Source organism: Carassius gibelio, chromosome B6, assembly GCF_023724105.1.
Source record: "Carassius gibelio isolate Cgi1373 ecotype wild population from Czech Republic chromosome B6, carGib1.2-hapl.c, whole genome shotgun sequence".
Taxonomy (NCBI): Eukaryota; Metazoa; Chordata; class Actinopteri; order Cypriniformes; family Cyprinidae; genus Carassius; species Carassius gibelio.
This window is the reverse complement of record NC_068401.1, coordinates 4490826-4508931: the sequence shown is the minus strand read 5'-3', so window position 1 is coordinate 4508931 and position 18106 is coordinate 4490826. Positions and strand designations below refer to the sequence as shown.

Sequence of the window (18106 nt, the reverse complement as noted above, 5' to 3'; positions counted from 1 at the left end):
CAAAGAAATAGGAACTGCACTTGCATGACTGGAATAGTTCAATGATGGCTGCTGAGTGAAATGACTTGGCTTTAAGCGACTTTTGTGGTGTGCTGCAGTATGAAATTTCTAATGGAATGATTAAATGAAAGGAAATCCTGAAATGTTCAGGCACAAATGGCACCGTTTTGTCAGAATGACCCCATAACAGTTTAGTTTCCTCAGTGTCTGTAGGTCTCTAAAGCGATGCAGATGCTCAGCTGTCATTACTAGAGGCAGATGGATCGTAAGTGAAATGACAAACAGAAATTCAGTGCTTCAGGAAAGTTGCTGTTCAACATTTTGGTCCCTTTATTAATGTTATCACAATTCCAAGCAACAGAACCACCATGGTCATGAAATCACCAGCTCTATATATCACTTTGCTAGACAAATAAATGATAAATAATCATTGAAAATAAGTAAAAATACAATAAGTGGAGTAAATCATAAAAGCAGGCAGTGAATTCATGAAAATTAAAAAAGACAGTTCCCAAAAGAAAATACAAATAAAAAAAGAGTAAGTGCCGTAACCTTGTGTGATGGCTGGTTTTCAGTGAAACATTCATATATTCTTCTAAAAAATACAGTTCAGAAGCTCAGAAACAGATATCACAGTCATATCACAGTTTTCGTGCAAAACTCTTGGATTTACAATTAAATTCACTAGCTCTTATCACACTGAAAAATGCAGAAGCCCAGTTTCAGAAAGCTTGAGGAGTTTGAATAGGTTCTCAACCAAACTGGGGTTTAGAAAAGAGTCGCCACATTGTTCATGATATGCAATTTGTCTGTAGTTTGGTGGTAGTCCTTCTATTTAATGTGAGAAATTGGCACTTCAAATCAAATGATGCAACGGGATTACAAATACATACCAATACTTTGGGGGTGAATCTCACAAAGAAATGCCCAAAACATATTTAAAAAAATATATAATTTGTATGTATTTATTTATTTATTTTCTAAGGAGCCACACATGTAAGAAAAAATTAATAAATTGTGTGCACGATTTACTAATTTGTTCCCTCAATGTACTAAAATGTGCACACAATTATTATTTTGTTCCCTCGATTAGTTAATTTGTTCCCTTCATTTGCTAAATCGTTCCTTCGATTTGCTAAATCATGCACACACTTTACTAATTCATTCTCTTGATTTATAAATCGTGTGCAGGATTTAGTAAATAGAGGGAACGAAATAGTAAATCGTGCACACAATTTATAAATTGAGGGAACCAAATAGTAAATCGTGCACACAATTTATAAATTGAGGGAACAAATTAGTAAATCGTGCACACAATTTAGCTTAATAGGAAACTAATTAGCAAATCGTGTGCACAATTTATAAATCGAGGGAACGAAATAAGAAATCGTGCGCACAATTTATAAATCGAGGGAACCAAATAGTAAATCGTTCGCACAATTTATAAATTGAGGGAACAAATTAGTAAATCGTGCACCCAATTTAGCCTAATAGGAAACTAATTAGTAAATTGTGCACGGAATTTATAAATCGAGGGAACGAAATAGTAAATCGTGCACACAATTTATAAATCGAGGGAACGAAATAGAAAATCGTGCACACAATTTATAAATCGAGGGAACGAAATAGAAAATCGTGCACACAATTTATAAATCGAGGGAACGAAATAGAAAATCGTGCACACAATTTATAAATCGATGGAATGAAATAGTAAATCGTGCACACAATTTATAAATCGAGGGAACAAAATAGTAAACCGTGCACACAATTTAGCCCAATAATTTATTCCAGCATGCCATGTGTGGGTTTCCGTAATTTTCTATTAAGCAAAAAAAAAAATATTGCGTTACAATTAACAATTAAGCAATTACTGGTCCGAAAATAGCCTCCATTTTCCTGATGCTAAGTATAATTTCTCATTATACAACAGTATATAATTATTTATGAGATTCACCCTTGGAGGTAAAAGACATATAAAGTGCAAATAACAAACAGAAATTACTTTAGATATATATTTAATCTTTAACATTCACTGCCTACATCAAAAAACCAAAACCGAAATGGCAACATCTATTTTTAGAAAGAACAAACACTAAAAGAAAAGACAGAACAGCAATAGAACAAATATTACCCAAAACGTCCAACCTTTGAAATATCTTTACGTTGGTCTGTAGGCGTGCGGCGCATGTGTATGAGAAAGCAAGCAGAGTGAAAACGCACCAAAGGGAGGAACCACAAAAATCATCAGATTAACAAAAATATCCTTCCTCGCGTTTCTCCGCAAATTCGCTTAAGCTTTGTTTTGATATTTTTGATTTTCTTTAAATCTGTACAGAGCTCAGGGAAAGTCTATTTGGTTATTCCCAGCTGGCATGTAGAAAGAAGCTTTTGTTTTTTCAATGTTGTTCTTTACATTGAAGGGTAACATTCAAGGCGTATAGCTAAAAAGGAATAGGACTGTACAAGATCACTTCACGGTCCAGGATACACGCTCTTATGCTGGACATTGACAGAAGAAGAAAGAAATGGCAAATAACGTTTTGTTTTATTTATACATTATTTTACAGCGAAGGGTTGAACTTTAGTTTCCTGTTCTCATCACAGAAGCTCAGAGGAATGACTGAGCGATGAGTCTGTGATGAGATGTCATTCTGAGGAAGCAGAGAAGATTGCTTTGCTTGTTTTTCTCCCTTCGTCACCTTTCCAACGTTCAGAAGGCATTCAAGCTCTCCAGAGCCACCTCATAACAGAATTTGTACTGCTCCTAAACAAAAAACAAAAACAGAATAGCAACAATGCATTAGCAGTTCAAAGGCAGACGCCACTCAGGGGAGATTTCCCTATAACCCCTGCATTAATAATGCAACCCCATCATTATACAGTCACTTTTATTAGAGGAAAAGCATCTGCTTATAATAGAGTAAGAGTCTCATCAGCCGTCTAGATGTCAGAGGCTTCCTGCGCCTTGCCTAGGTGCGTATGGCCATTAATGTCATTTTTATAATGCCACTTTTATTAAGTTTATTAACATTATGTTTGTTATAATGTCATGTTCATAATAGAGAGATTGCAAGCATAAATAGCAATGTCTAGCTCGTGGTTTATGAATTATAAATGAGTAGGAATCTAATAGTGAAATAAATTTTTTTTAAAAGACTGCACTCACAATTAGGAACTTCTAGCTGATTAAATGTTTTCAAAGTGAGTGCAAATAAAGAAATCACTGAAGAAATTTTTAATGAATTTATTAATAGATACATTTCTTTTCTAAACTAATGGCCAATGGTAACCTGATGTTAGTCCTATTTTGGTCCAGCATCATATCAGTTGCGCAGCTGTGGAGTTTTTCTCCAGCTGAGTGAGATGTTTGGAGTGCATTCGGAGGACAGATTTCTAATTGCACCTGCAACAGCCTCCTATTACACTCAAGACATTCTCTCAGAATTGTAGAAAGTGCAGCTGTGTGTCTCAGGGGTTTGAGGTGAACGAGTAATTACACTCCTTTTCTGTCTCAGAGTGATGAAGAGCAGCAGACATGCTGCCGAGACTCAAGGAACTGTTGCTTCAAGTGGAATCATTAAGACCACCAACAAGATTCCTGAAGATAGTGAGTATCTGAATATGTTAGCACTCAACAGCTTTCATCTGATCGAGAACTGAGAACGGTGAGGATGGAATCATATGGTGGTAAACAAAAAATAAAATGTTCCCCCTAGAGGAGATTTGAAATGATACCATCTGTAAATGACTAGCTAACAAGTGGCAATGTGTGTTAATGTGTGTGATGTAACTATAGCCAATTGATTAATATTATTATTTTAACCTTGTTTAAGGACTATTTTACCTTCCTATTTCCGCTAATTTTACAAATAGCTGACTCATTGTAACTAACAAAAAGTAACTTTAAAAGTAAATAGTAAAAAGTAACTTAATAGTAAAAAGTATCTTAACAACTACTTTGCCAAATATTTATAAGCAGCAAATTAGGAGTTCATCGAGGCAAAAGTCAGTTAATGGTTTGTTAATAGCAAGAATTGGACATAAAAATAAAGTGTGAACAAAAGTTCAAATTATTTATTTGAAATAGAAATCCATTATAACATTCTCTTTACTCTCACTTTTGATCAATTTATTGCATCCTTGCTGAATCTTACTGACACTAAACACAATATTATTAAAAAACACATAAATTTAATGGTAGCTCACCATTGTCTCCACCATGTTGGCTTTGTTGTTCCTCAGCGTCTTTACCGTGTGGAACACGTCCACGATGTTCTGCTGCTGGATCATCTCACAGATGCTACAGATGGCACAGAACGTCCCGCTGCGTCCTCCACCAGTCCTGAAGAGATCAACAACAATAAGGCACGAGAAACAAATCACACATCCCATAATGTCACAGATACGCAGAGTTAATATCCCATAAAATCACAGCTTGACTTGTGTTACATTTCTGGAGATCGCAGGCCTCTTGGCCCCAACCTTGAAGTGTATAATTTTATTTGTGTTGTTACAATAGCTTCTAATATCTCAGTTTAATGTGCAGCCATTCATAGTGTCATTTCCTCGAAAAACACAAATACTGATGGCACATTACGCATGGTTTAGAAGTATAGTCTTCATTCGGACTGAGATTACGAAAGTAAAAGGCTTGTATCTGAATCTGGATGTTTGCCTGAACCGAGGACATTGCAGAACTACTGGTAAATCAAATAACTACCACTCATCACGGGTCAGTTTTGTTTTACCTCTGATTAGTATCAGTACAATGACATGACACAATCAAGTAGAGAATTCTCTTCAAAGCGATTCATGCCGTTTGCAGAATGTTAGCATTACTGTGTCATTTTTTAATTATTTCTCTCGCGGAAACTGCTATGCATTCAACAGCTGAACTTTTTTGACAGTGATGGGAAAGTAATGAAGTTGTCAGATCTTTTATATCTCTCTGGCTTTAATTTGTGACACTGATAAGACTGTCCTTGGCTCAAAGGCTGTAGGGTTTTATCCTTTAGTTCTTTTAAAGCTGCAATTTTTACACAGTGCACACAGACTTGGATGAAAAGCTGTGAAATACACATCTTGAATGATCAAAATTTGCTTCATTAAACTCTTATTAGCTACAACAGACAGTGTCTTACACGTTAAAATCTATAGACAAATCAGTATGGCATTATTAAAGGTTAATTTATTACTAAAAATTATTAAAACAGTTCCCCCAAAAATGAGAATTTGAGATTGAGAATTTGTTGAAAATATACTCATCCCCAGGCCATCCTTAGTTTGATTCTTTATTGAAACAGATTAGGAGAAATTTAGCATTACATCAATTATTCACCACTTATTATCAGCTGTGAATGGGTGCCGTCAGAAAAAAAAATCACAAAAATCTACTAGTAATCCACACCACTCCAGTCCATCGGTTAATGTCTTGTGAAATGAAAGCTGCATGTTTTTAAGAAACAAATCCATCATTGAGACGTTTAAACTTCAAACCATAATGCGTAATCCATAATAAGGCTTGCTCCAATTAAAAAAGTCTATCCCCTGTTGTTCTCTCACAACAAAATCTAATAACATAATTGTTAAGAACTGTTTTTAACTGTTTTCACTTGTAAACAGTGCTTGATCTGTGTGTATTTCCCTCCAGATTCAGTCAAGACGACTTTTCCACTGGAGGATGGGTTATTATTGACGGAGGACTCATTTGAAGTTGAAAAACATCTTAATGATAGATTTCTTTCTTACAAACATACAGTTTTTGGCTTCATTGGATGTTAACTGATGATATGAAGTGGGGTGGATTACTTGTGGAATATTGTTATGTTTTTATTAGTTGTTTGGACTGTCATTCGGACGGCACCCATTCACTAAAGAGGATCCATTTGTGAGCAAGTAATGTAATGCTACATTTCTCTGAATCTGTTCCAATAAAGAAACAAACTCATCTCCATTTTGGATGGCCTGAGGAACTATTCCTTTGATTACATACAGTGTTCATTTAAGATGTCGGTAACACTTTAGTATAGGGAACAATTCTCACTATTAACTTGCTGCTTATTAGCATGCCTATTATTAACATATTGGCTGTTTATTAGCCACAAGACTGACCAAAGTGAAAACCAAAATGAAATACAGATAGACATTTTGAACATTCCTAAGAGTAATAAGACAAGGCCATAATACAATGTAATGAGAATATTAGTAGGCCAGGTTGAACAAGTGTGTTTTTAAAAGTGATGTGAAAATGTATAGGGAAGGTGCCATCCTAATCTCAGTCGACAGATTGTTCAACAACCGAGGCCCAACCACACTGATATACCACAATATACAGTATAAGAGTTGCAGTAATCTAATCGTCAAGTAATAAAAGTGTGGACAGCCATCTCTAATGCTGTAACATTTCAAATAGAAGGACAGAGGGATCTAGAGAAGGCTTCTTGAGAGGTGAAGTGACAGTAGCCACTTTAAGAGTAGCAGGAACACAGCCAGTTAATGTTAATTTAAAAAAAAGATGTCATGAGGACAAAAAGGTGGTTTAATATTAGCAATGATGTCTTTGAGTGATTGTAAGGAAATAGGTTCAAAAACAACCCAACAGGATGCCGAGAAAAAAGAGGGAGTTTAGTGTGGAGAGAACAGACTTTGGGTCTCAAATTAAAGTCAATGTCAAGTCAATGAAGTGTCTCAAGAAGATTTCTCAGAGCATCGGAGGCAACAGGCACTATAGGATTAATAAAATAATTAATAATTGTGTTTTTTTCTTTCTTTAAACAACTGAAATGAAATATGTAACAGATCATTTTTCCATTTGCGTTCGGCCTTTCTACTAGCTTGTCATTGGAGTCTAGTATCAGAATTTGTGCATATAAGGCTTGAACGGAGCAGTGACATCTAAAACATCGAGCCACTTAGATGTTGGTCAGTATCCAGGTCAGGTAACGGTAGATCCAGAGAGATGAAAACAAGACTCCATAAAACACTGATTCAAATTTGATCCAAACTTAGAAGAATAGTCCTGAGACAGCATTACAGCTTTCTCGGTAAAATTATATGACAGAGAAAATAAAATCTGCTTATGGTCAGAGAGCAGGAAATCAGATATCTCAATATCAGAAACAGCAAACCCATGAGAGAGTACAAGATCTAAAACATGGCACTGAACATGAGCAGAGTCCTTTATCCGTTGAACCAAAATAAAAGAGTCAAAAAGATTGGGAAACTCCTTCGATAATGGATTTGACTGACAGCAAACATGGATATTAAAATCGCCCACTAATAATGGTCATACTTTGTGGCAACATTGCAGACAAATTTTGTAAATCGTGGTATGAGGTCCTTTGCTGAGTGAGGAGGACAGTAAATCACCCCAATAAAACGGGACCATTCCAGTCGAGATGGAGAAGTTGACCTTCAAAACTGGCAAACACTTCCACTGAAACAAACCGACAGCGCTCAAGAAAAGAGTCTTTTAAAATAGTTACTAGTCCACCTCCTTTTCTGGTCGGGTGGGCAGAATTAAAAAAGGTGCAGTCAGCCAGAACCAATTTGGAATAAGTAGTTAAATCACCAACCTTGGTCCAGGATTCAGTCATGAACATAAAATCCAGACTATGAGTAGTGAAGAAATCGTTTTATCAGAAAGGTCTTATTCACCATAGATCGAGCGTTGATGAGAGAGCCATTTTTGGCGGGGGAATCATATCAGGAGAAAGCAATGCTCTGCTCAGAGATCACATGTATGGGAGTCACCCCATTGCACCAGCGACCAAGGAACTCCATCCAAGGGGACAGGGGACAGAGATGGGGAGAACAGGTTGAAGTCACCTACGGCCACCAGGCAACAGGACCACAGCAGAACGCCTCACAGAAAAGAAGCCAGCCTGAAGGAGTGTCCTTAGTTTGATGGTAAATCCTCCCCAACACTCACATTTTCTCCTACTCTTTCTCCTTGAAGTGCTGAGAGGCCACCGGCGAATACACACTGGAATATCCATTACAATTTTTCTGTGTTTGTTTAAAAATGTGCTCCACTTCCTGCTTATAACTGTCCATAAATGAGGCACGAATTGTCATTAGTGACTGTCGGTCATAAAACAATAGTGTGCCAAATAAAATTTCAAAAAACCAAACATCCATCAAATAAAAAAAGAGCAGCAGACGGCATGCCGAAGACACAGGCACCATCTTGAATCTTAGATTCAAGCAATACCTAAACTAAGGCTTAGATTCTACCCAATACTTAAACTAAACAACTACCTTACTAACTATTAATAAGCAGCAAATTATAAGCTTGAGGCAAAAGTCATCGTTAATGGTTGGTTAATAGCGAGAAATGGGCATTAAAATAAAGTGCAACCAAGATTTCATTAACAACTGACTATATTTCAGGTTCATACAGCACACACCACATAACATTATCCTGCTATGTGTTTTGCTATGTATCTATTAATATTGTCCTGCTCATCACAGGGTTTTTCCAAACAACTCATTCATACATCTACATGTTTATGGTTTTATGTATAACAGCTTTGTGTTGTGAAGGTCACACTCACAGACAGTGGACCACCGTGCGTCCGTCTCCTCCGTCATACTGCTCCTGCCACTTGGCCAGTCGTCTGACCAGCTGCAGAATGGAGCGCTTGGACAGCGGCGTGTCTCTGTACGCCGGCCAACCAATATATTGGAAATGCTGGACCAGTCGGTAGCCATCTTGAGGCTGGAAGCAAAACAGGAGACGTTTTGAGATCATATTTCCAGGAAACATTTGTCAACTAATGTTTCACAAAGTGAAAGTTTTGAACTACAGTATAAGACTGACACCCCATAGTCAAGAGAATCCACATAAAGACATCTCTTTGAAGTTAAAATTCAACCGAAAAAATTACTTTACTTATTCATATTAATGTTGTTTTAATTATCTCAGTGGTCTCTTAGACAGCCATGAGATTAAATAGGGAGGTTTTTCTTCACCAATATTTTAGTGCACTGGATATGAACTATTTACTGATTTATGTTTTTACTAAATGTTTTCTTAGTTTTTAGGAGAAGCAACAAAATCGATACTTCAATTTAAACGTAACTAAGAACATTGGAACAATAAGCCACTGAAAGCTAGTTTGGAAAATGATTGTATCCATTTTTTTCTGTATATATAACATTCACACTACCTCCGATTCTTGCAGTGACACTGAAAAGCAAGAAATAAAACATCAAAACAGTAGCGAAAGCAAACAGAGATGTCAGCTGGATACTGCAGTCAGACCGGATCAGCTAAATGAGAGTCATATTACACACAATTTGCCATCGATGGAGCTATTTCATGGCAAATTTGTGATGCTGTGGCACTTATTTATTTTGTGCTGCTATGCTACGCTGGCACTGATTAGCTACCGGGTAAACCTCGGCTGTCACCGGTGGTTAAAGAGAATGAGGGGGAAGAAAAGAGAAGGGAAGCAGGAGGAGGCGGGATGAGTCTTCTGAAACGTTTAGACGCTCGAAACACGTCAAGCTTCAGTAATGACTGCTAATGTGCACCAACAGAAAGCTCAAGCTCACTCACATGGAAAAGAAGAAAAACTGCACAAAACCCATCTGTGGCTTATATCAGCTATGGCAGGATGGTGGTCAAATATTTATCAGATTATTGTGCTCTTGCATATGGGTCTGGCAGAACGAATCACGTTCAAAGATGCATGACGTGCTGAGTGTTGAAATCATGTGGATTGAGAAGGACTATATAGACTTTCTGGTTTATAATGTAATTTCTCACATCACTAACTCAGGGTCATAATCTCAGCCGCTGTTGATTTACTGTCGCATTAGGAGCCAAATCAAAGTGACTTAAGTGAATTTTTATCTTTTCTTGAGCTCTAGGATTTTGGTTTTCAAAAAGCAGTTTTATTTAAGGAAGTAATAGTCAGGATGGTTTGTACAAAGTACATCAGGACTTTTAGGGGGTTCAACTTGGCTTGGGGTACATCATCAGGAAACCTGTCTGAAAAAACCATTAGTATTTCTTACACTTCAATTTGGTGAAGCTTTTAAGCATCTGTTTAGTAGCAAGTAAAAATGCACACTAATTAAAAAAAAAAAAAAAAAAAAAAAAAAAAAAAAAACATTATTTTTTGTTGCCTCCATTAACTGGGTTCATATGTATCACAGGTTAAAAAAGTATTTAGCAAAACAACTGGAACAACATTGCTAATAATAATTGACAAAAAAGAAATGTTTCTTGAGCATCAAATCATGATTTCTGAAGGATCACGTGACACTGGAAACTGGAGTAATGATGTTGAAAATTCAGCGTTGTCATTACAGGAATAAATTACATTTTTAAAACTTAAAAAAAAAAAACAGTAAATTTCAATTGTAAAAATAGTTTAGAATATTACTGTTCAACTAAATCAAATAAATACAGGTTCTGTTAGTGTAAGAGACTTGCTTTAAAAATAAACGAAAAAAAAAAAAAATACAAATAAAAATACCACTAGTGTATATTTAAAATTTGCACCCTGGTTGGAAAAAGAGCTCTGGCAGATCTAGTTAGAGTCTTCAGATCAACAAAGGACCAAACGATGAAGTGAGAGGCAAATCAATGAACACATTTCTGCTTCAGTCACTCAGCTGAGTCCCAAAGAGCTACTAAACAGCAGTCCCTTCCCTGTCCACTTCCACTTACCCGTGCCATGTTGCAGATCCTAAAAATGCGATTGATAATGTCCTCGTCAATGTCAGCGGAGATGAATTCAACCTGAATGGGGCCGTAGCAGCAGGAGCCTTTCTCTGGCCAGTACTGCATGCAGAGCTGCAGCGAGGGAGAGAATTTACAGCAAATAAGCCCTCAGTGTGACTCAATAATATACTTAGAGTTCAAGAAGCTGAAGTCAAAAGAGTGCAAGAGAAGATGGAAACAACTCAATAATTCTGAAGTCCACAGTCTCATCTCAACTCAGATCTCAAATCTGTTCCAATGATCCCTCATTTACCCACTCAAACTTATCACATCGTCATGAATCAAATTTCCCTTTATCTAAAATATACTGTAACTTTCAGAACTTCTCTGAGTAAAAAAAGAACATTAATTGGAACTAAACAAATGAATCATCTCATTCAACTTTTTTTACATTCCTGGGTAAATTTGTGTTATATATAAGTACTGTTAAAACAATTAATCGTGATTAATCACATCTGAAATAAAAGTTTATTTTTATTTTTTATAATATATGTGTGTGTGCTGTGCATATTTATAATTTATATATAAATACACACACATGCATATTTATATTTAAGATTATAAAAATTATATGTTTACATATTAAATATAATTATATATGACATAATTTATATGAATATAAATATATATACATAAATACATGTACATTCTCAAAATGTACAAAATATATGCTATATGTGTATATACATAATAAGTATACACATATTTATTTATATATATTTTTTCATATGTCACCCTTAAAAGACTCAGATCACCAAACACATTTTAATATTACACAAAGATAACCAGAGTAAATACAAAATGTAGTTTTTAAATAATTCCTTTCATTTATTAAGCGAAAAATGACTTGCCCCCTCCTGTTAATTCATGAAAGAAATGTGATTAACCACATTATTTATTTTAGTTCAGCTGCTTAATATGTTTATCCTTTTTTTCCAGAATAATGATCAATGTAATGTGTGCTTTTTAAAAAAAATAAAAAAATAAATAAAGCAAATAATAGAAATAATAACCCTATATGTTGAATGGTTAAGTATACTTTAAGTAAAACTAATTTATTATATTAATGTGTGCATAAAGACTTTAGGTTGCATTTTTTCTTTCTGGATTGAGCCTTATCCACAAAATCAATACAACACTATGAGGATAATGAATCCCATCTTCCAATATCCACTTGTAACAGATCCAAGTACTTCCCATACCTGTGCAGCATCCATTTCATTCAGCATCACAATAGTGGAGCAGTTGTAGTCGAACACTAGCCTCCAGAAGTCGGCCACGGTGTTGGGCAGAGGGTGCTGCGTTACGATGAACGCCGCCGGCTGTTTGTGGCTCTGGGACAATCAATAAGAGAACAAGTTAACTCTTCCTTCCAGCACTGAAGATGTGCCTGAACCCCACATACCCCAACGTGCCTCACATGTGTAATGACCCAAACTAAATGGAGACTTGCAGAGGGACAGGAAAGACACAGAGACTGAGTGATAACCTTGCCAAGGGATTCATTGACATGGACTACCTAGGCTTCGTTTGAGACAAACACACACGCTCTGCTTGCACGCTTAGGCCGTTCATTTCATTTGCTGCTTATCTTCTTTTCATCTTGTTGTCTGAAGTGCGTGTCTCCTGTCTTGATTATCCTTTTTCAATGCTAAATGAAGATTGCTGGTTCATGGTACGAGTGTGCTTATGATCTATGTGTGGAGATTACGGAGATGTGATCTAATCTTGTACTTTGTTAAATTGGCTTGTTTATGTGAGACTGCTACTGTGTGATCTCCTGGCCGTCTGCTCCGCTTACCTGGAATTTATCAGTGTGTACAATGCCAAGCTCTGTAATATATAATGCTTGAGTTTTGTCTGTGAAAAAATTTATTTAAACCTCAAAAAAAATTTATTTCTTAGTTCAAATAAACCATTTAATCACACGAGGCTGCAAAAAAACGTATTTTTAAAACATTCATTACCTTTTCAAAAGAGTAGCTTGACATTTGAACTTACTTGAAAATGACAAGAAGCCTGTAGTTTCAAGTTAAATTAAAAAAAAGGATGTAAAAATGAATGAATATCTAAATTCGGCCTAAAATGACTAAATTATGTCTGAGTATTATAAGTGAAAAAATAAAAAATAAAGACCCCTCACTTTAGTTATTGTTATTAACATATTGGCTGTGTATTAGCACTATTCTGCATGACCATATTCTATATCTAGGGCTCAGAGGTGACCTCTAACAAAAGCAATCAAACTTACATCCATCAGTGCTGCATTGATGTAATTGCTGGACTCGCCATCAACAGAAATAAGGAAAGGCAGGCAGCGGTCCACCGCGAGGACGTCCATGCTGCGGTTCTTATCGTGGTTACGCGGGAGCAGACCTACGCTGCAGTCCTCCGGACGGACACGCGGTGTCACTATATTCAGAGTCTGAAGAAGAAGACATCAAGGACTGTGACATACACCTTTAAAACATAGAAGAACATTAGGCTGCTCTTGGTCTTAGTTGGGGGAAAATGGTGCGTTTATAAAACCAATTCTGCTCGCACTGCTGGTCCAACCACAAGCAATGCAAATATTTTAGTAAACCGAAGGTCAGTCATTACTTATGTATAAGACAGACTGAAGAACAGAGACGTTGAGGGAGAGAGCGAGATAGACAGACGGTGAAAAATAGCTTACAAGCGAGAAAGATGCAGCGCTAGATAGAAAACGAAAGATCTGGGAGGAAAGAAAGATAGAAACATATTCATCATATTTTATGAGACACCTCACAGATCTGAAGCCTTGCTTCTCCCACAGACGGCAGCGGCTCGCTCATTTCACAGGGAATACAAAACATGAAGGCACCATGAAAAGAAATCTCTCAGCTCTGGGCTTTATTGGGCTCCAGCAGCTCGTCGATGGCTCATAAAGAAACGCTTTCTCCCTTGACGTTTGAGTCATCGTGTCTTTACTCACCTGCCTCATCTAAATGTGCGCTTTGCCGATTGACTTATTCAAAAGCGCTTCGAATTTAGGAGTAATCATGATGAAATCACACCAGAGAGCTTGATAAAGCTATTAGAAATAGCTGTGAGGCCTTCAGCCATATTGCAGCACTACCAGTCGACAGAAAAAACCTTGGAAGATTCAGTAAATTAGGCCTCCATGTGGGCTGCTCGTGTAGCGCGCTGCAGGAACACGAAGCATGAAGTTTGAAAACAAATTGCATGTTCCTACTGTTTTTAAGGCTCAGAGGAAAGATCAATCACAAATGAGAGCTCTTTAGTATCTCATTTGCTCTTCCTAGACTGTAATGAGATTGAACGAACAGCAAATGGAGGATGATATACTGAGAAATCAGATTTCTACAATGTCACAGATTGTGTTCAAAGTCTGAAATCAAATCACAAACAATTCTCGTCAAGTTCTTGTAAGACTAAAACTTTTGCGTTATAAAATAGTAATTTTCCCTCTGGATATAGTAATTTGCTTCTTGTTTTGTTGTGCAACATGTCAACTGATTTTAGAAGCACTCTTCATATGAACAACAAAAGTATTTTGGTGGAAATGGATCCATTTGCTTAGACAGCTCACCTGAAACTCATCTTTGATCTGGCTGGAGTTGGTCTGAGGGTCCAGTCTGCTGATGTTGTAGTAGATGGCTCTGAATTCACACACTGGGATAGCCGTGTTCCCACACAAACACGCTTCCAGAATGGCATCATGGACAAACACATACTGCTCCTGCAGAAAGAGACAGACATAGATATCAACTTACAGAAAATACTGTGGTACACTCATGCTAATGAGCATACATGAAAGCACCATGTTTAAAATATGTAAAGGCGGGCGTACACGGTGTGAATTCGGATGGTCGGAAGAACGTATGTCCACGCACACGGCACGAGTGAGTTTATCTGAAAATCGTGCGGACGAGATGATATATGACACGATTTTACAACCCGCGAATTCCAGAAGCAATCGCACGAAGTTGATAGACGCGTTCGACTTGAAGAACCGCTGCACGCACAGAAGGTATGACATTAAAGTACCGCGAGAGTGATAAGAGAGCACACATATACAATGCATTCAAACAACTCTCGCGGTGCTTTGATGTCATACAGGTGATCATTCTGTGCAGCGCTGCTTCAAGTCGAACGCGCCTAATATAACTGTTCTCCCTCTCTCAGTTATTTTTCAGCAATAGGAAACCGGGACGTTTGGTCACCCTGTGTGTTCTTGTATATGGTTTATAAATATCTGAAATAGGTATTACAATGTAAACATGGTTTGTGAGGAAATTCCTGTGCCCTCGTAAACCAAATGGCTTTAAAAAATACTATACGGTGTTTATTAGAAATTTCAAACATGCATTTTCCGTGATGGATAGAGGTAGTGTATGGGGCTATACGGAATACAGTTACGTCTATGGAGAGTCCCTGTAAACTACATATGCATGTGTGTGTGTGTGTGTGTGTGTGTGAGAGAGAGAGAGAGAGAGAGAGAGAGAGAGAGAGAGAGAGAGAGAGAGAGAGAGAGAGAGAGAGAGAGAAAATGGCACGTTGCTAGAAACATCATACAGCGCTCGCTGTTCCTGTCAGACTTCAGCGAGTTTATCCTCCTGGTCAATAGTACACATTCGTCGTGGCGCTGCCGTCTTCGTATTTCTTCTTCTGTGGTTTTCCTAGTTCGTGATTGGTCAACTTCAGATAAATCAACAAATCGGCTCGTTCAACCGCACCAATGTCACGAATTCAAACCGATAGCTCACAAACTTTTTAGACATGTTTAAAAATGATCGGGAGGTCGGGAAGTGCTCGTAAGCCACTCTGCTCGGCTCGTAATTCATCGCAAATGATACGAGCCGTGACCATACGAGCATACGCGATTTCCACACGATTGACCAAAAAATTGCATGCAAACTCGTACGACAGCAAAAAACGCACCGTGTATGCCCGCCTTAAATGTATGTATCAAATAAATGCAGCCTTGGTGTGCATAAGACACTTTTTTAAAAACATAAAAAAAATACAAAATTCTGATTGGTAGTCTTTATACTGCACCTGTACATGTGTTTGTGTTCCAAAAAACACACTTTAATTTTATTTACTCAGTTTAATAGTTAAATGTAATGCAATCTCAGATTTACAATTCAACCCTACTGAAGACACTTTTAATTATCTTGCTGAGGGGAAAACTTCCATTCGGCATTTTAGCACAATTTTTTTTTTATAATAAAAACTATAATCACAGCTCTAAAATAGTCGATGCTTCATGCAAATGTTAGCATGAGAGCATTGCATGAACGTTGATGCATGAAGCGCAATTTGCCGATGTGAAATGACTCCAGCCTCAGGGATGTTTTACATGGATTATGGCGCTGCAGCTTCTGATGCTGAAATCCTGCAGTGACAGCAACGTCCCCCAAAACCGTTCCAACTGCGGCCTTAAAAATGAGATCAAGGGGGCACTCAAAGCACCGTCCTCATCCTGCAGCTAATATTAAGCTCCTTCTTAAACCCAGGCCCCAAATATGGGCCGGAATTATCCATATTTTAACTCAACAATGCCTCCGGCTTAAAGGTTTGAATGCTAATGTAGGCCTTTGATCCACGCTAAGCTAAAGTCAAGCTGGGTTGACCTCTCGTACCTATTATTACTCCATAACCTGGTGAGCACTTCTGCGGAGGGCTGAGGACAAAAGACTAGGAAAAAGCCTTTTAAAAGATGAATTGCTGTGTGTTGTATCTGTGGAGGATTATCTTTGAATGGAGCTGCAGGCTGACACAAATTGCCTCCCAGAAGCCATTATCACCACCACTGTGTTTAGTGTTAGTCTTTTAAAAGCATGCTGTTTAAAAGCATACATCCAAAAAACATGCAATATTAGAATAAATTGAATAAAACGGCATGCTGACTTTATATAGTGTGTTATTTAGTGAGGAACAAAAACAATAATAATGGTATAATTATAAATTACATACATCATAGTTGTGCTATAAAATAATTATGTTAATAATTGATCAGTTTTTCACGTCAAATGCTTGAATGAATTTCAAGGCTTTAAAGGCTCTTTTTTAATACAAATAACACTAGTTAAATATACTATTAATATTAGTTAATATTTATTAGTTTTACTGTAGTACTGTTGCATTAATAAACAGAACACAATAATAACTCTAATTTTCCTCCACCACTGCATCACTTTGAATTCCAACATCCAGTAAGTCCTGGGTAGGGAATCTGCCTGTCAGAGCCAAGGCAATTTCATGTTCTGGCTGTTTTGATGTTACATTGTGGAGATTAATGTAGGGAAGAGAAAGGTTATATAAATTTTAAGCTGAAAATAGATGACTTCAATATCATCTTCACAGACTAGATAGCTTAGTAAAAGGCTATGTGAGTGTGAGTGAGGTTCTGAGTGCATGATTGAGAAGTGAAATAGTGAACAGGTAAGTAAGAGAATAATGTGTGAAATAATGAAACATTTAATAAATGCATGCATGAGTATATAAGCTTGTGATTTAAGCTTAAATAAGAACTTTTGTGGTTCTGCTCACCTCTGTCTGGACCATGTTGACTCTCTGTGAGCGCAGCTCTCTGATGCAGTTGAAGATGTCCACCACACCTTCACTCTCTGCCATGTCCAACATAATGTCCACTGCAATGAAGCAGCCGGTTCTTCCAGCACCAGCACTGCGGAGATTACAGAAGAACATCAGGATTTTGGCCTCATGATAACCTTCTACCAGCTCCATTTCTGCTGTAACACTGCTAACAATAACTGTTTGTGTGTCAAATCAGCATGTAAGAAAGATTTCTGATGATCATGTGACACTGAAAAATACTGTTATTAAAATTTAAAACAGCTGTTTTGTAATAATTCTGCACACTGTTTTTACTTTATTTTTGATCAAATAAATGTAGCCTTAGTGAGCACTGAAAACTTATTCTATATATTAATTTATCATTACATAGAAAACATTTTTATATAGTTATGCTATAAAATAACCCTAGTGATAAACACGACATACAGAAACTGTTACAGAAACTTTTTTTTCCTGTATGTTCAAGGCATTATATTTTCCCACACTGTACATGTCATGATTTTAAGATTTTACTATATTACTGGGGACATTTTGTCCTCACAACATGGCCAAAACACATTCATGAGACTGAGATTTCTGCTAAGATCCAAATGTTAGGTGTTACGAAAACAAGGCTCTGGCAGACCAAGATGCTTGTGTGTGTGAGAGAGCATTTGGACAGAAGATGTGCCATCAGTCAGGCTAAAACCACACACACACACAAACTCCACGGTGTCACAGATTGGCCGTCACTTACGGTGATTAATGGTGCGAGTGGTAAACAACTGACAAAAAGAAAGCAAA

At 37.1% G+C, this 18106-nt stretch overlaps 1 protein-coding gene across 9 annotated transcripts in view; it reads right to left on the bottom strand.

Annotated features, from left to right (window-relative positions):
• Positions 1 to 306: 306 nt before the first annotated feature.
• ptprt (protein tyrosine phosphatase receptor type T) overlaps positions 307 to 18106 on the bottom strand; it is a 233346-nt gene continuing 215546 nt past the window's right edge. For all 9 annotated transcript variants that reach the window (XM_052559577.1, XM_052559568.1, XM_052559569.1 and 6 more), the window contains 8 exons: positions 17276 to 17411; positions 14310 to 14459; positions 12987 to 13160; positions 11938 to 12069; positions 10682 to 10807; positions 8556 to 8719; positions 4207 to 4342; positions 307 to 2764 (listed from right to left, as the gene is read on the bottom strand). In XM_052559577.1, the coding sequence (XP_052415537.1) occupies positions 2711 to 2764; positions 4207 to 4342; positions 8556 to 8719; positions 10682 to 10807; positions 11938 to 12069; positions 12987 to 13160; positions 14310 to 14459; positions 17276 to 17411 (1072 nt within the window). In that variant the 3' untranslated portion in view covers positions 307 to 2710. The remainder of the gene's footprint in view (positions 2765 to 4206; positions 4343 to 8555; positions 8720 to 10681; positions 10808 to 11937; positions 12070 to 12986; positions 13161 to 14309; positions 14460 to 17275; positions 17412 to 18106) is intronic.